The 19658-nt window shown below is 35.1% G+C and overlaps 1 protein-coding gene across 1 annotated transcript in view; it reads right to left on the bottom strand.

Annotated features, from left to right (window-relative positions):
* LOC133517053 (low-density lipoprotein receptor-related protein 4) overlaps positions 1-19658 on the bottom strand; it is a 67589-nt gene that overhangs the window by 14404 nt on the left and 33527 nt on the right. Inside the window, exons 8-27 of the mRNA XM_061850196.1 lie at positions 18004-18163; positions 16143-16290; positions 15726-16045; positions 15453-15639; positions 15227-15380; positions 9898-10107; positions 9623-9804; positions 9356-9519; positions 9086-9223; positions 8870-8975; positions 8610-8760; positions 5538-5699; positions 5040-5255; positions 4441-4631; positions 2428-2517; positions 1173-1335; positions 780-913; positions 614-701; positions 423-528; positions 39-342 (exon numbers count right to left, since the gene is read on the bottom strand). Coding sequence (XP_061706180.1) covers positions 39-342; positions 423-528; positions 614-701; positions 780-913; positions 1173-1335; positions 2428-2517; positions 4441-4631; positions 5040-5255; positions 5538-5699; positions 8610-8760; positions 8870-8975; positions 9086-9223; positions 9356-9519; positions 9623-9804; positions 9898-10107; positions 15227-15380; positions 15453-15639; positions 15726-16045; positions 16143-16290; positions 18004-18163 — 3374 coding nt within the window. The remainder of the gene's footprint in view (positions 1-38; positions 343-422; positions 529-613; positions 702-779; positions 914-1172; positions 1336-2427; positions 2518-4440; positions 4632-5039; positions 5256-5537; positions 5700-8609; positions 8761-8869; positions 8976-9085; positions 9224-9355; positions 9520-9622; positions 9805-9897; positions 10108-15226; positions 15381-15452; positions 15640-15725; positions 16046-16142; positions 16291-18003; positions 18164-19658) is intronic.

Below are 19658 nucleotides of genomic sequence, written 5' to 3'. Positions count from 1 at the left end.
TGACACAAGTTAATATTATATCCATAAGCTGCACTCACCTGAACTGCTCGAATATCCATAAGACCTTTCAAGTTCTCCCTAATAATTATCGAATCATTCCCATTCGTCTTGTTGGCTCTGTGCAATGCTTCTGTTTTCCAGTCCGTCCAATAGATATATGGACCCACGATGACGATACCGTAGGGATATTGGACTTTATGCAGAATGGTACGTCGGTCGTTACCACTGAAGTCTGAGGTCTGAATGGTATATACTTTCGCGTCATTCCAATAGAGACGACCCTCGACACGATCAACGGCTAAACCATTTGGCCATTTAATGTCGTTATCGACAATAACACGCCTAAAATATGAAAAATTAAAATTACATATTTATGACTACAGTACTGAACTATCACATGAGATGAGAGAATGTGGTCTTGCCTGTTTTTGCCATCCATATCGGCCCTTTCAATTTTAGCTGAAGTGCCCCAGTCCGACCAAAACATGTAACCCAGATTATAGTGTAAAGCAATAGCTCTTGGAGAATCTGTTGACAATGTTATACGTTATGTTAATATAGTCAGACTTTATTTTCACTGTTGTGAGTTAGTCATGTTTTATGAAAAACATACCTAGCCCAGTCCACACTAAAACTTTTCGATTGCTTCCATCTAATTCAGCGACCTCTAAACTATTACGGCCGCCGTCAGTCCAATAAATCTGTAAAAAAACATAGGCCTAAATGAGCATAAGCACTTTTACAAGTTCTTCTCAAAATACATTTTCTATTTAACTCGCCTTCCTCCCGCTTGAATCAATCGCGATACCATCTGCAGTATGAAGACCTTTGCCAATTATTGTTTCGATATTTTCACCAACTTTATTAGAGCGTTGAATTTTCCTCTCAGCGGTGTCAGTCCAGTATATAAGACCTGTTTATATAAATACAGTGTTATCATACAAAAAAATATAATTAGGGGGTCTTTACCTAATACCGAAAACACAAGATGAAAAAATAACATGATTGACATCCTTCGATTCGATTAACTTAATTATAAAGTAAATCAAATATCAAATGAAGAATCTCATGAGTAAATAAATAAGAAGATAATAGAGTAGTCAAGGTTGTTTTGATATCATATGAAAAAAGATCAACATAATTCAAAGGTTTGTTATTTTAAGAACAAATACCCGTCTTTTGGTCAACATCAACTCCAAGGGCGTTCTTTAGTGGCGGCAGGGGCAACACAACGTCTATTTGGTAGGGCACGTCCAGCGAAATCACGCGAATATCGGTGCGATGGGCGAAGATTAGAAAGTTTATAGGACCGTCCGTGCAGGTTTTACCGTCCTTCTGCAATGAAGTTAAAACCGTTTAAATGTTTTATACCTAAATTAAAAGAAATAAAATCATAGAGGTTGTAACAAAAACAGTGCGGGTTCAATTAAGGGCATATTCAGTATCGTGTTCTGAGTAGGAAAAAGTAGAAGAATATTTTTTTAGACGTGAACAATTTTTGGCCTTTGTATGGAGGGTTGGCCGCTTGGACGACGTACCCCATAGAAAAAAAAAATACCGTAATTTTTTTTTTCTTCTACTTTTTCCTAATTAGAACATGTTCTTACTGAATATGCCCTTAAACGGATCTCCACTATTTTTGTTACACCTTGTATATTAGAATTTTCCATTTTAAGCATCTCCTAAGACTTAGATAATGAACGAATTCTCTCTACTAACTTATTTGTTACCATTTAAATGTATCTGCCATCTCAGCTGTATTATGAGCAGAGATCGGCGGGGGTCAGCTGTTTTCAGTTTTTGCATAACATGGACATACCTTGTCATTTAATGGTAATTACCCCATGTGTAATTAATAATTATAAACTAATTAAATTAATTTATTTCGGCTGTCTTCACGTCACGTTGCAATCAAAACCTACGGAATGTGATTAATCTATTTTGCACAGCTTTCTGCTTAAGTGAGAAAAAAGTTTCATCTAGTATTAAAGCAAGCTTCCTTAGATAATATAAATATATTGTATATCCATTTCACTCCACTCACATCAGTGGATGTAGAAAGATCTTTTTCTATATATAAATAAAGCTCAAATAAAACACAAGGCAAAACAAACTAAAAATTGAAAATATAGAAATGTTTATAGTTATTTATTACAATAGCACAGAAAATTAAATTTACAATAAATAAAAAAGCTTAGCACTCGTTTTGTAATGAATTTTAACTTTAGTTTAATCATTTAAGTCTTGTCTTTTCTTTTAATATTTATATATGGATACTCCATATCCATATTAACATCTACAAGACACAGCTACATGACATTAATGACGTAAAAACAGCTCACCCCGCCGATCTCTGATTATGAGAATCCCTCGCTCAAGGCAGAAAATTCATGTCTGATTGTCAGTTAATAAAAATATGATACTTACGCTTAATTTTATTCCAATGGGACAAGCACATGAACGGCCTCTTGGCTTTAGCAAGCATAAATGAGAACAGCCTCCATTGTTTTTTGGTGCATCTATTAATAAAAAATAGTATCAGTCACTGTTGTATGAATATAAATTAGGATTAAATACGTTTATTTTTATAAGTACCTACCTACTTATAAATAAAAAACCGCCCAAGAGCAAGTCGGCCAAGAGTATGTAGAGTTCCGTGTACTTTAGGTACACGTCCGTCAAAATAAACTTTTTGCAAAAACTCAAAAACGGCTCATCCGATTATGTTCGCTATACTTTTCCTTGAAAGTATTTACTAAGCCTTCCTTTCACGAGTTTAAAAAAAAATTTGGACTCATGGTTCAAGAGTTAGAGGGGACACACATTTTTTTTCCTTTCAGATCGATTATTTCCGGAAATATTATGTTAATCAAAAAATGGTTGTTAAAAACGCTTATTCGTTTTGAAAGACCTATCCAACGACACCATACTATAGGGTTCAAGCCGAAAAAAAATCAGCCCCACTTTTCGTGTTGGGGACCTACCCTAAAAAAATATAGTTTTTATTGTACGACTTTGTCGGCATAACTGATTTACATATTCAAGCTAAATTTGAGCTTTCTAGCTAACAGACAGACATAAAGACGGATATGGCCAAACTATTAGGGTTCTTAGTTGACTACAGTACCCTAAAAACCCGGCCAAGTGCATACTTCGTGCGAGGGAAAAAGCCATACAAGCAAAAGGGCGTTTTTCAAAAAACGTCACGTTTTAATAATAATAGATGTTTTTTAGGGTTCCGTACCCAAAGCATCAAACGGGGCCCTATTACTGAGACTCCGCTGTCCGTCCGTCCGTCCGTCCGTCTGTCACCAGGCTGTATTTCATGAACTGTGATAGTTAGCCAGTTGAAATTTCTACAGAGTATGTATTTCTGTTGCCGCTATAACAACAAATACTAAAAACAGAATAAAATAAATATTTCTTTCCAATCTCGAGGTTCTCCTCCAATCACCGAAGTTAAGCAACGTCGGGCGGGGTCAGTACTTGGATGGGTGACCGTTTGATAGATAATGGTACGGAACCCTTCCTGTGCGAGTCCGACTCGCACTTGGCCGATTTTTGAAATACATTATCTGGGCACATTTTGACGACCGGTCTGGCCTAGTGGGTAGTGACCCTGCCTATGAAGCTGATGGTCCCGGGTTCAAATCCCGGTAAGAGCATATATTTTGTGTGATGAACACGGATATTTGTTTCTGAGTCATGGGTGTTTTCTATGTATTTAAGTATTTATAATTATATATTATATATATATCGTTGTCTAGGTACCTACAACACAAGCCTTATTGAGCTTGCTCTGGGACTTAGTCAATTTGTGTAATAATGTAATATTTATTATTTTATTTATTTTAATTGAAACAGGCTTCGTCAGTTTCAATACACAATCATTTCATTTAAAAAGGACCACCCCGAATCGCATCCAATCCACAAGTTCCCATTACGCTAGCAGTGTTTCCACGCTGTATAGCCAATTAAATCCCCTGCACCAGATACGACCCGGAGCGTGGATCACAGCCCCTATCCCTAAGTCGGCGACTAAGTTCTATTAGTTAGTTTTTTTTTTTTGTTATTTTATTTTTTGGACTATCAAAGCGATTAATTTCAAAAGTGTTAACTTCAGTCAGAATAATTTTCTAGAAAACTTAATGTTGCTTTAACCCATGATATGCCACACGATTATAATTTTACTTTTAGTTACATGTATAGAGTACATTTTTTTACTAAGAAGCGGCTCACAAAATACACTTTTCTTCCAAATTTCATTAAAATAAAGCTTATAGTTGTTGGGTAAAATGGCTGTGATATACGGGCAGACGGACAGACAGACATGACAAAACTACAAGCATTCCGATTTTGCCATTTTCGCTACGGAATCCTTTAAGTTTTGTTGTCAGAATCTAAAACGTATTCTGCAACTAAAACAGCTTAAGGTACTTACTGATTAGCTTCACTGATCCTTTCCTTGTGGAAAACCCTGACGTCCATAATACCAGCAACACCAGATCCAAGGGTTCTTCTGTTGTTTCCAGTGTCCTTATTAGCAGCTTGTATGGATTGTGTATCCCAATCTGTCCAAAACACTTCATCCCCATATAAGTCCAGGCCGAACGGATGTGAAAGGTCCTGACCTGTTAGGGATAGACCATACCTTTGTAATTTTTATGTTAATAAAAAAAAAGTTATCGAGATAGAGGTCTGATCTTATTAACCTGTAATATTTATTGTAATTTTATTATAATGTAAAAATTCAATTTGAGCTCTTTCAAATGATACCCAACTTGACCTAGTAACTAGACTTTGAAATTTTGCCCCCTCTTTATATTAGGCATTTTACATAATTATTAAAAAAAATACACTTTCATTACTATTCCAAATATCAAATCGATAGCTTAAGTACTTCTCGAGATATTTATTATTTAGCAATGTGACAGACAGACGGAAGGACAGAGTCGCACCATAAAGGTTCCTCTTGTACCTTTTGGTACGGAACCCAAAAAAGCTAATACAGAAAATACGGCAAGCAAGTATTCCCTTACCTATCAAAATAGTTCTTCCAGTGCCATCTAAACGGGCATACTGGATAGTTTTATTGCCTCCATCTGTCCAGTAAATACGCTGTCGATCAAGGTCTAGGGCTAAACCATTGGGCCAAACCATGTCACCGGTGATGATACGTTTCCTGTTTCCGCCATCCATGTCCGCCCGTTCAATGCAGGGGCTCAGACCCCAATCCGACCAATACATCACCCCTCCTGTAAGATAACCATGAGCCGATGACAAAAAGGAACTCGTCAATACGAATTATTTCATCCCCTAAAAGTTTACTGGTTACTACCGAAGTTACACTATTCACTTCCTGGCTTCATCATCAGATCAGCTTAATGGTAAATAGGTACTAAATTATTGATCAAACATGCTTGTTATTTTTTATATCGATAAGAAGATAATTTTGCGTGTTCGTAATACCTAACTTTGATGTATAGCGCTTTAAGTTCAATACAGTTCTCGTATTCATTTTATAGACAGATTCTTACCTTTAGGATTTAATACAATATCTCTGGGCTTGTCAATATTTTTCCAGGCTAATAGGGTTCTCATGCTGCCATTAGCATTGGCCACCTCAATTCTGTTAGTTCCAGCGTCAGTCCAGTATAACTTGTCAGTTAACCAGTCATATGCCAAGCCAGCAGGAGAAACTAAAAACAAAAAAGAAAGTGTAATAGTATATTACTCTAGAGGCCGAGAAATTTAGGTTTTCCGGCCGAGTAGTTGTAGACAGATTGGAATACGAGGCGGGTAATCACTTTTCATGCGAAAGTACTATTCTCAAAATAATCGTGGAAATACAATACTGTATAACGTAACCAAAAATGTGTAAAATGACGCCCTCGAGGCGTTGTGCTGGCTTACGTCCGGGTACGTCACGTGCGGCGAGCGCACTGTGGTCCCAAATCGAGAAAACTGGGACATTGCTTATATCACTATAAAAGAAAATTGCATTCGATAGAGAATTTGATATATAAACAAAATCCCGCCTTTTTATTTGTTCATTTATAAAATACAAACAGCAAATACTTTACACACACACACACACACACACGTATATATAAAATTAACTACTTATAATAAAATTAAAATATATCTTAATAAGGCCCCCCCCGACATTGTGCCAAAGATTGGCAGTATTCCCTCGCTGAATGGCAATACTTATGGGCTGCGAGAGAAAGCTGCCAGCTCTCTGGTCATCGGTAGTGTCGATGAGCTTTGCAAAATTATTCTTTGCAATGAAAAAAAAGCGTAAAAGCGGTAGAAAAAAATGGAAATTATAATGTATGGAAAAAAAAACAACTTTTTCTTCTCAAAAACGAAACCGAACACCATTTTTAAATTTTAATTTGTTGAAACACATAAATAATCCTATCCAGGCATATTTTTTTTATTTGTGTAAAAGCTGCGAGAGCGGAAATGCCGAACGATTGAAATTTTAGTATTTTTATTAATTAATTTTTTTTTACTGCAAAATATAATTTTTATTTAAAATTAAATTTTCGATTGTATGTATTTCTTTATTTTGTAGCATAATGAGCAATATGTCACTTTAGTCTATGTAGAAATTACTATTAAAATGTAAAAAATAAATCGCTTCGCGTTTTCACTGCTGCATATTTTTTACAACAATAAAAATATGCCTCGATAGCATTATTTTTGCTTTAAAAGAAAACAAAGTTGAAGTTTTGTCTCCATAGGTACATTATAATTTTCATATTTTTTTACAGCTTTTATGCGCATTTTATCGATAAATTTCAGACATTTTTTTCAATCAAATCCTCTATCTTATGCAATTTTTTTGTATAGCGATATAAGCAATGTCCCACTTTTCTCGATTTGGGTCCACAGTTGAGCGGCCACTTTGCCGGACTAGGTCGGCAACATTGTCCAAAAATCCATCGCTGGCGTGTCTAATTATGTAGGATGATGTTTCGGAGCCAACGCACGACATAACGACGATATTTCAGCGCATGAAATTATTTTTCTCAGAATTAGGGCCGGAAATACTACATATCCGGTGCGATGAGATGATGATGATGAGATGATATGTAAAAAAGGAATTTAATACAACCGTACACTCCTAGGCCTGTAAGGCAACCTTATTTTGTTTTTAAACTTAAAATTGTGACACGTCTTGGCATTCAACCATAAAGAACCTATAAGCTAAATTCTGCCATCGTGCTTTTTTCTTCTTTTTTCTATTTTGTGTTTTTTAATATTATTTCAGGGTTATCAAAAAGGGAACGAAAATTAGATTATTTTTGCACTACGACGCACGGTTTAGGAGATATAGCCCTATAAAAACTTGACTGAAGAAAAAATAATTTTAAGGCTGTATTTCCTAAATCCCATTATGCTACTCACTCATTACGGTTAAAGAAATTCAAAAAAGGTTCACTCGGCACTTAGCTTTCAGGCACGTGTTATGGCTAAGATCAATATCCTATCAAAGGAAACTGCAATATTTCAAGATGGGTTCCCTGGAAGACCGACGGACACTCCTAGATGCAACTTTTTTGTACAAGTCAGTGAACCACAAAATAGATTGTCCAAAACTGCTGACATTATTGAAACTTTCGTGCTCCATCCCGTTTTCCTCGTAATGTTCTCCCCTCTTTACGCCCCGCTTAGAAGATCAGTTTCAGGCACTAACTCTCCAATATGCAGGTTATGTAAAATTGCTAATGGTTACTGTGATAAGGCGCATATGGGTCATAACCCACTAAATAAATTTATAAAATCTGTCCGAAATATTTCTTAAAACATAAGTAATTAGAATATAAGTTTAAATTTTGGTATTTCTATAGCTGTTTACTTATATTTGTTTCGCATGCCGTGTTTACCTGTAAGTAATTGTGACACCACTCCTTACATGTATTAGCTTGTACGTTTTTAATGTATCGATGTCAACAATTGTTGGTGAACCTTAAATAAATAAACCGTGCGTCGTAGCGCAAAAACAATCAAATATTCGTCCCCCTTTTGCCAGCCCCAAAGTAATGATAAAAACACAAAAAAAAAGAAAGCATAATGGCGTACGTCGTAGCGCCAAAATAATCATATTTTTGTTCCCCTTCAATACCCCACGCACTGAATAACCTATCACATTAGGACATGAAACAATCATCATCATCCTATTTTTATTATTATTTAATTGCAAGTTTGAGAAAAGCACTATATAAATCTCGATGAGAAACGGGGTTGCGGCCGCGTATCCGCGTATACGCTCGGCCGTCTATATACTCTATATCTACTTGGCCTGCAACCCTTCGTTTCCCGGCCTCTATAGCAAAGAGAATTTGAAATAGAGGTGTATTGTCAAAGAAAAAATGTAGCGACGCAAATTGAACACATATCAGTGAAAGAATAAGGATTAAAGTCAAATGGCGTTCTAAAAGTTTTAATTTTCTGTCGAAAGATGGCAGTAAATTTGCGTCGCTACAAAGTTTTCTTTGACAATACACCTTTATTTCAAATTCTCTTTGTCTATAGTAATGTACTATTAAAGACTTCAATTTTTTATGTATTCTTTGGATTAATCTGGTATCGTTACTTACTTAGATTAGACCCTACAACAACCGTCTGATTGGACCCATCCAAATAAGCTCGATTGATGGTATCTTTTTCAACATCGGTCCAGAATATTGAATTGCTGTTATGGTCCCAGTCCAAAGCCATGGCCGATTTGATATGGTCCACCGGTATCACCTGATCCGAAGCCAATATTTCAAGTTTTTAATTAGTTAGGTATATATGGAAAATAATAAAGCATTTAAGGTATAAGCATAAAGGTTTAATTAAATAATCAAGAGTTTACCATGTCTAAGGAATCCATTTGCTTGCGTGGGTATAATTGTTTTAGTCTAATATCTTTCCTTTGGGCATACAGTAAAAGTTTTTCCGGAGATTCATCGCATGTTCGTCTAAAAAGGAAAATATATATTTAAATATACGCAAATTATAATTTCTCGGATGTATCCTAATAATCAAAATAAAAAAAATTAGTTCAGCTTTATTGCGCTAACGCACTTACCCGCCAGAATTCAAATTAAAGCCAACAGGACATCGGCAGGAGTAGCCATTGCTGTTAGGAAGGCATAGATGTGAGCATCCGCCATTATTTCCACCGCAACGGTTCTTATACGTCCTCAGTTGGCGCAACGGGTGATAACTGTAAATGCCAACAAAACAAGTAAATATATATATATATTGTATATGTACCTATTTTATTTATGAACTAGGTGCATACTATGCTATTTCAAAGTATAAAAAGATGTATAATATAAATGAATCATAGTGTAACCTGTGAATATCTATAGGAGCATGTAATCCAGCATGGACAGTTTGTATTCCCATTCCAGTCCTCTTATTGACAGTTGATATACTCTTCGTATGCCAATCGGTCCAATAAATTGCGTCTTCAAACATTGTCAATGCGAATGGATGGGGCAATCCTTTATTCGTGATCTGTATAAAAATATTTTATTATAACAACATATTAAAAAATATCAAGTAAGATGCAACATAATCACCTTACGTATATATGATTTAATTGTTAACAGGTACATACCCGTCTTCGATTTCTTCCATCGAAAGATGCACTCTCTATAACATGGTGCTTTGCGTCCGCCCAGTAAATCTTAGATTCAATGTAGTCAATAGTCAGGCCATTGGGCCAGAATATCTCACTTACAATGACACTTTTGCGATTGTTGCCGTCCATATCAGCTCGCTCGATTTTTGGATTAGGACCTAAAAGTAAAATGAAAATTTTTTTAATTTCACTCGTATTAAAAAAAAAGTTAAGAAACTTCTGGCGATAAAATAGCACCTATACGATCTTACCCCAATCGGTCCAAAACACCAAAGCATCTCCGGGATGAACAGCTATAGCCCTCGGTTTATCCAAATCATTGGCTGCTATTACCGCCCTATGGAGACCTTCTAAAGTAGCTACTTCAACACGTCTGGTTCCAGAGTCTGTCCAAAAAATTAAATCATGGATCCAATCTATTGCCACACCACCTGGTGTTTCCAAACCCCACCTTATAACATCTGTAACAATAACAAAAAATTTGGCTAGTTTCATAATTTCTGTAGAGGTATCGGATGTAAGCGAGAATATGCCTCGATAGGGCCTCCGCCAAGTACCTTTTCAGAAGCAACTGCGGGCATTTTTGTATTTTCTGAATCTTTGACAATTTGGTTACGATTTTACAGTTTAATGTCGATTAAGGGCCTATTTTATAATGTCCAAGTAAAGTCCTGAATAAGCTCGAATAAAGTCATCGTTGGCATTTCACTTTTGTCAAATGTAATAAGCTTAATTGGCATACAAATACCTTTAAAACTTAACCCTTTTCCAGGCCGCACCAATCTACAAGGTTTTCCCAAAAATCCAAATATATTCCAATTAATCCAGCTTTGATGATTAATTTTTTGAAGACAAGTAACATTTACTGAAAGTGTAATCTAATTTGAACCTTAAATCGGAATACTAAAGTTAATTTCTAATGGTGCGTACGTGGTCGATAAATCGTACTATGCCTGGAAAAGGGTTGAGGTGGTTATATCTGGCAGTTACTTTATTTAATAATTTGCTATCCAATACTTTACTCAGACTTTGTGAAACAGGCCCTAAGTAATACAAATTAGTGCTCACTGAACTTGGTCAGATACGCACGTAACGCAACGCGCGTGTAAAACTACGCGGTGCGCACGCATCGTGAGCTGCTGGTCATAGTGTAAGGGTGTACGCATAAAAAACCGCAAATCGATGTACAGTTTCGCCATTTGGCACACGCATACTAGAGCTTAAAACAAAATTTTTGACCCGCAGTTCCTAAAAAAAATCCCTGAATAGAACAAAGTGAAAGAGGGTAATTATTAACCGACTTAAAGATTTCAAAAGGAGGAGGTATTCGGTTGGTATGTTTTTTTTTTAAATAAGGTAACAACCTCATAACTCCGTCATTTCTGAACCGATTTTGAAAATTATTTTTGCTTTAATTTATATAAATACAGATTGGTCCCGTTTTTGTCAAAACTCAGTTCTGATGATGGGATCCATGACGAATCGAGGGAACTCTTCAAATGTGAAGAGCATACAAATAGTGATTTTTGTATTTTCATCAACAAATCAAGCATTTACATTTAAAAAGTGACATTTGATGAAGTGGAACTACTGATGATGATCAGAATGGAACTCTTCAACGCCGCATAGTTCACGTTTGGCGATTTGTTCTCTTTGCAGGTTTGTGAAACAGTTAGGTTTTCAAGGCACATTTTAGTCAAGCTTGAGTTCTGATGATGGATTCCATGAGGAAGTGAGGGTACTTCTCAACTCTTTTAAGCAAACTTTTAGCCAATTTTAATATTATTTAATGCATGGTGTGAAACAATTTATTTTAATTACAGTCGAATACCCAATTGCGGGTATTTTACCAGTCAACCAGCAAATCTGAAATGTGTCAAGGTGGGTGCAGTGACAAACCTCCTTTTACCTCCTTTTCTACATAATTAGGCGTAGGACGCTGTCTTTTTATTTTCATTGTATGAAATCCAAAATCAACAATCTTTCTTTCACCGGTCTCCCTCATTGAAGACGGTTTTTTTTCGTAAAAATTATAAACGATACATTCAAAGAAGTTTATGGTAATTTATGTCATTGCAATGCCATACAGAGTTATATAAATAATTAAATAAGGGACTCTCTTAAACAAATTGACAAACACCCTGTAAGCTCAAGAACAGACAACGATAAATATAAATTATATATAAAAAAATACTTACCTAAATACATAAAAAACACCCATGACTCACCATGACCCAGGATCAAATATTTGTGATCATCTCATAAATAGATGCCCTTACCGGGATTCGAACCTAGGACCATCAGCTTCATAGGCAGTCTCACTACCCATTAGGCCAGTGAGGTCGACAAACTTAGCTTGGTCCGACGTTGAATGATAGTCAGACCCCATTACAATACAATACAAATCCTCTTTATTGCACAACCTCAGAACAAGGGTACATGGAAACATATACAATATATGAAGATAGAGGCAAACAACAGGCGGACTATTACGTTAGACAAGCGACGAGTTTGTAACAATAAACCTAAGGAAGTTATTTTTAGCAGACACCAACTTAATATGTTGTATTCAATTAGTATTTAGTGTATAAAGGTAGCCTAAAGGATAAAGTTTAGAGTGAAAACGATTCGATATTTCTGTCGTGTTTCTGAATTTTAGTCCTGATTTTAACCGCAATTCTATGGGGCGCCTACATGAAATCGATTTGCAGTGCGTCACCGAGGATACCGTTCCTAATATAGTTTCAAAACATGATGCATGTCATATATACATTTCGGTAACAGATACGATCTATTATGTGTCTATAAAGACATGACATGACATGGTGACGGTGATATGGTATTTTAATAGTAAAATGTACAGTTATATCAGGTTACATTAAAAACATATAAGGTGATTCTTATTCTTACGTTATTTTTGTGTTGCCTCTAAGAATAGCATATATTTATAAGAAAATAATAAACTCTATATCAATATACTTAGCAATTAACCTTTTATGTCAACCTAAATGTATTGTCCTAAGAGTATTAGAATAATTAAATGTACAGTTATATTAGGTTACATTAAAAACATAATTATACGGTGATTCTCTTTTTATTATTATACTATTATTATTTATTAATTTATTACGACTTTATATAAATTTAAACAACACACATCCTGTAATCAGTTTTCGTGTCATCGCCGCTCGTGGTAATATAAACATGCGGTACTCGGTAGAAAATTATCTTTACGACTGGCAGCCTTTTTAATGTTTTTTTTCGAACAGCAACACTGTGTTGTTGTCCGATTTGCAAATGGATGAAGGGAGTACTTTTGTAGAAAATTATTTCTTTGTGTATATTTGAAAATATGGTCAAACTTAACGGGTCACCACCATGTTTGAGTATTAAAAGTAAGTACTAGTTTTACGATATTGTATGTTACATAAGATATACCTCATAAATTGCAGATTAAGCTAATTATTTAACATTTGCAAAGTCAATGGTAATTTTTAGGTAATACCGAACATGTTTCAAATTGTCACAGCCGTGGCCGCAAAAATCTGTCACCACCAAGGACTTTTGAGTCCACGTTTGTGACATATAGACACGTGGTCGTGATATTCTTAATTCGAGGCATATGCACTCTTTAGAAATTGATTTTTATTAGCTATAGATAATTTACTATTATTGCCCGACTACCAATGCAGAAAAATGTATTTCGCATGTATGTATGTATGATGTGTATCTGTTACGAGCATGAAAGTTTTACGGGTAATGTTAGAAGGTTGATTATGAATAGACTCAAGTTTACGATACCTAGGTAAACTTAAGTTTACCTACTTAACTTTCTAGTATTGCCTGTAACATTTAAGTAAACTTAGTATTACCCAAGTTGAAGTATTCCGGTCTGGTATTCATCAGCAATTTCACTTCATCAAATGTATTTTTTTAAAGTGTAAACGCTTGATGTCGACACATCAAGCGTTTCCATTTAAAAAAATACATCGACATGAAAAAACAAAAATCACTACGTGTATGTATGCCTGTAACATATGAGGAGTTCCCTCGATTTTCCATGGTTCCCATCATCGTAACTGGATTGTGACAAAACCTGTCGTTAAGTCTCATAATTCAAGTTTTTTTCTGCAAGTAGGCCTCAAGGGCTCTTCCACAAGTCAATACAACATTAATAGTAACATCATATAGTGACATGAAAAATACATACAATACTAAGTTGTGGGCGATAACCTCAAAATCGGGATAAACTAAACAAAGAACAAAAAATAAACTCTGAATTATACTGGAATAATAATATTCCTATAAAACTACTTAAGTTTGCCCCATTAACATCAATGGAGTGCGAGCGGAGTTTTTCAGCACTTAAGTATATTTTTGATGTAAAAAGAAATAGACTGACTGCAGAAAATTTTGAAAAAATACTTTTTATTTTCTTTAATAAATCTATACTTTAACAAACTTTTGTATTTATTGACTAGGAATTAAAATTTAAGTCAAGTAAGAAATTAATTAAATGATTACATATTTGATTAATTTTGGAGTCATGTCCACATTATTGCGAGCAATGACGCAAATTTGTCCGATCTCTGGATATAACACTTATTTATTATAACAATCATATGGTATAATTAACTTTTAATACACAACTCATATTATATAACTAACTAGCAGTATAAAAAATAGAGATACTTAAATATTTTAAGGTATGGCGAAAAACCATAACATTAGACAGTACTAGCCTAGCCGATGATTTTAACAAAGATTACATTCTAGGACAGGGGATAAAGAAGCAAACATTACCTCCTTCCTTGTGGAGTATTGCTTCTTCACACGAGAAAGGATTACCACGCACTCAAAATTACGCGGAGTCTTGGCACCATCGCATCAATTCAATTATTAATAAAATAAACCCCGGATTCTATTGTTTGGCAACTGAATTATTAGCTGAATCCAAGATTATTATAGGAGATGTAAAATTATATATAAATGGCCTAACACCACCAAAAAACAGAAAGCATAAATATTTGAACCAACAACAAAGAATTAATCAAATACCTACTTGAGCGAAAACAAGAATACAAGGAAGATGAATTTCTGCGAGCAATGGCTTCATATTTAAGTTTAAAATCATATTGCAAAGTTTAATAAAAAAAAAAATCATTTTTTGTATACATTGCGTTTTGTTTAACCATCTTAAACTAATTTATATCCTTTCCTATAGGGATCACAGTTCTAACTTAACCTAACCTATTTTTCTGATAGCAATCCGTTTCTTTAGGGGTCACAGTTCAAACCTAACCTAACCTACATTTGTGATAGCAGTTCGTTTCTTTAGGGTTCACAGTAAAGTTCTAGCTTACCCAATTATATGGTACTAAATTTGGAATTATATCTCTAATACATTATATAAAAAATTGTTATACTCACTGTGCTTTAGAGGAAATAAGCGTTATACCATTTGATTATTATTAAAAATAAGCATTATACTCAAAAAACGTTATAATCAATGTTATTCGATATAATGAACATTATGATTGATTCCGATGGGATACAATTTACTTATATGAGAACACCTACCTGTAATGTTATTGTTGTTCATTTGTGCCACACGAATGACTCGCAGATTGTTTTCAGTCCAAAAGACTAGCTGTTTTTCGTAGTGATAGTCCAATGCTACCGCATTATGAAGTCCTTTTACAACAGACATGTAGTTATCGCCAGTGAGCCAAACCTATGAAAAATAAGTAATTAATAGTAAACTAAGTTTTACAAGAATTTAATGTAGTTGCGTTTACAAATGTACCTGTTTAATTCCGATGCGATTCGAAAACAGCAGAGTTGGCGACTCTCCCGTAGGTTTGCAAGATCTAGCATCAGGACGAAGGACATATCCTGTCATACATCCACATTGGAAACTACCCATCGTATTAGAACATGTTTGGGAGCAGACTGGATCTTGCTCATACATGCATTCGTCTATGTCGCGACAACTGGAAATGTAATCAAACCCTTAGCTGTAATGTTTATATTTTGCTTTGTTGTTATTTATGTCTCTATATCGTCAATTAACACGTACCTAAAACCATCATCTGCCAATGAGAAACCCAAAGGACAAGCACACGCCGGGAGTCCATCATAAGTAGTGATACATTGCTTCTCGCATTTATCTTCTGGACTGCACTTCCTCTTGTTTGGACATTTTTCCTCGTCATCACCTTTAGGGCAGTCCTTCATTCCGTCGCACACATGTTTTCTATTCACGCAGTTCCTAAACGCGCTGCTGATCAGATGATCCTGAGTCGCGCACGTGTACTGGTCTTCTTCACAAAATACTTGACAATGCATTTCGTCTTCACCATTTGAGCAGTCACGGACGCCATCACAAAGCCATGTTTTCTGTGATACAATTTAGGGGAGTATGATAAACGTTTCGAGGAGGCACTAAATTGGCCTACTAGAGTACGGAGCATGCAGTTGGTTTGGCCGGACTTACCAATATGCATCGCCTATCAGCGCAGGTGTATTCGTCGGTGGTGCAGTTCCGCATCCCGTGTTCGCAGTTGAGCTCGTCGCCGCCATCCGAGCAGTCGCGCTCGGTGTCGCAGCGCCATCGCTCTGGGATGCATTTGCCGTCGCTACACCTTAATGAAAATATCCGCATTATTAGACAAAATTATGTTTTGGTTATTTCAATGTAGAAACATCACGATAACAGGAACCACTGTTCGCTTTGTCTTTAGTAGCAATTCGCTGTATTTAAGCAAAAAAAGCAGAAATGGCAGCAAAAATAAAATATATATTTATCGGTTTAACGATAGTGGATAATCGGATTAAGGCGGGCAACTCGGGGTGAATGACCTTAATCGTTAAACTTAATATGGATATGCTACGGTTTTTTTTGCAATGATAGGAATTTAATTTTGTGGTATAGGTACATAGTTTATAAATGAAAGTGCTGTTTTTTTAAATACATTCAAAAATAACACGCAAAAAATAATGTAATTTTATTTTTGGAAATTTTTATTCTTCATACCTATTTAAGAATTGTGCACTGCGCGTGCAATCAAAATTGTTGCAGACAATTGGTATGACTCAAGACATTTTTGATTTAAGGATATGTTTTTTTATCGTTGAAGGCTTGATTGGCTATTGCACTTCGAGTAATGATTATTAACTACATTTTGATTTGTTATCAATGATACTCCCGAGATATTTAAAGTTATCGACTTCGTCTAAAATATTGTCATTTAGTTTAATAGGTGTATTTCTCCTATTTAATTTTGATGCTGTTAAGATTTTCGTTTTGTTGATAATATTTTTTTTTCATTTAATTCCTGAAAAATTTAGTCCATATTGTTAAGCAATAATTCTAGTTGTTCATTGTCTTCTGCGAATGCTGCTATATCATCCGCGTAACGTACGAAATGTAACTTATTCCCGTTGAACATGACTCCTCCCTGGTCCTTCTCAATTTTTTTGGTAATGGAGTTTTCAACGAAGACGTTAAAAATTAATGGTGAATGTGGACACACCTGTCTTAACTCCTTGTTTTAAGAATGCTTTCCTTTTCTTCCCCTTCATATCATTCTTCCATTTTAGAATTTGAACATTCAATAATAACATTTAAATAATTATTTGAAATGCCATAGAATTTTTTTGAACTTTTGGACCGTTTATTTCCGAAAATATGTATAAATATATATAAATGTATATCTGTGTATACATATTTTCGGAAATAAACTCAAAAAATATTTTTCTTAGTTTTTGTTTACCACCTTGTCGGCGTGATTGATACGTTTTCCCATTCCAAACTGTTTCTGTTTCTAGGAGTAATACCATCACTGAAATGCCGCGGACGGACAGACGGACATGGGCAATCTATAGCTAAGGGTTCCTAGTTCACTACAAAACCCTAAAAACGTGAATGCCTATAGATAAGACGCGCAAGTCCAGATTATGTAGAAAAGAGAAGAAAAAAAACTGTAAAATTGTTTTACTCCTTACGTGCAGCAGTAAATAATCATATATTAAAACCCGTACAATAGTGGGACACATCCATATTTAGACCACGCGCCGTAATTCCCGGTACGAGTAGTTGTACACTCAAATCGGATCAGTGGATAATGCATTTGGGAAATACATTATCGTCACTGAATATTGTTGGGCAGAGGTGAAGATAGGGTTGCTTACGATAGTTATTTTGGCCAATAAATGTTTTTATAGAATTTCTCGATTGATTATTTGGGATATGATTACGAGTATATTATATATGAAAGGAAAAGGTGTAGAAATGTTCTAAAGTTGAATCGGTGAGATCAGATGATGTATCCGATTTGGTGTCATACAGGGCTTACTTAAATTCGCCAGCATTGCAGCTACCGGGCATCATCGGGCAGAAGTCCTCGTCGGTCCAGTCGCCGCAGTCGTTGTCGCCGTCACATTGGAAGTCTTTGCGAATGCATTTCTTGTTGTCGCATTGAAATTCTGCCTCCGCACAGCGTATCAAGTCTAATGCTGTTGAACAAGTAAATATTTGGTTTTTTATAGATATCGAATATCATAATGGCTCCTGTTTGGAGTTTAGTCATAAATTAAAATAATCATCTTACACAAAACAGGTTGGTTTTAAAGACTCCAATAATAGGATTTCATATCCTTAGAGCAGTCCAATTACTAATTTTTTTTTTCCCACATCGGAGTACCTACATATTTCAATTGTGAATTACGAAAATATTTTTCATGCTATGTTTTTTTTTTGTATTTTACACAGATTTGACAAATGTCGCCATACAATAAAATGCAGTAGGTATACATATAAAATAGTGCATTGTGCAACGAGTAAGTGAAATTTGGAAACGAGGGTGGTAATTCCCGTCACGCGCAGGCTGGAGGGAATTAAAGACCTGAATTTACAACATTCTTACCCCCTGAAGTTACACACAATGTTTTTCATCACACTTGCGAAGAAAAAAACTAAATTTTAAGCTAAATAAATATTTATTACGGTGACATATCAAACAGTCGCCCGCCATATTGTCATTTGTTGACAGGCTAGGCATCGAAGGCACAGACCTATTCGGCATTCAGGAACGATTGAAAATTATGTAAAATTATTTTAAACAGCTATTAAATTATTCAAATTACATGGTTTTTAAACATAAACAAAAATATGAAATTTTAAACATTAGTATTTTAAAAGAAAAACTCATTATCTCCAATATGCTTGGAAATGTTCACTTTATTGCAGCAAAAATAGTACGGGAAGTTCTTCATTATGGTCAAACTCAAATTAAAAAAAAAAAACAAACCATTACTGTCGTGTTATAGCGGACAGGAAGTTATTACTGTAATTGGAAGTTGTGTTGTGCCTTTAACTTTTTTTTAATAATTAAAGAGGGAAATTGTTTTTGACCTTTACAGGTTCGATTTGAGTGCTGGTTGATGATTATTTTACCTTATTTCCTCGCATGTTTGGAGAAAAGCACTATCGAAACTCACGAATTGCTCTTTCCCGGCCTCTGCAATAATGTACTATTACGCTTGGTTTGTATGACTTAGTAACAGAATTAAAATCCGTAACTATAATATCTTTTTCGAGAATGAGTGATGAAAAATATTTAAAGGGTAGGTAGCTTTGTACGGAGCACTGTCCCATGAACCAATAAGAATACGCGACATACCATCGGAAAGGGTTTTCATCACACTGGCTCGAAAAAGATCTTATTTCATGGAGGTGTACTGAACTTAAATTAAGTTATAGCTTTTTTTACAATCCATAACTCCCGCGGAAACAATATAGGTCCTTGTCCTTCAGTACACCTCCATGAAATAAGATCTTTTTCGAACAAATGTGATGAAAAGGCCTTTTCACCACACCGAAACGAGGAAAGTATGTACCTACTAACTATGAAATATCAAAACAAAGTAATCCCAAATCAATGTAATAAAAAAACATTCAAAAGTAAATTCCACCAGCTAACATAAAAAACTACTCAAAATTTGCATCTGA

Source organism: Cydia pomonella, chromosome 4, assembly GCF_033807575.1.
Source record: "Cydia pomonella isolate Wapato2018A chromosome 4, ilCydPomo1, whole genome shotgun sequence".
NCBI classification, from domain to species: domain Eukaryota; kingdom Metazoa; phylum Arthropoda; class Insecta; order Lepidoptera; family Tortricidae; genus Cydia; species Cydia pomonella.
The sequence above is the reverse complement of the archived record's forward strand: the minus strand, read 5'-3'. Positions and strand labels throughout refer to the sequence as shown.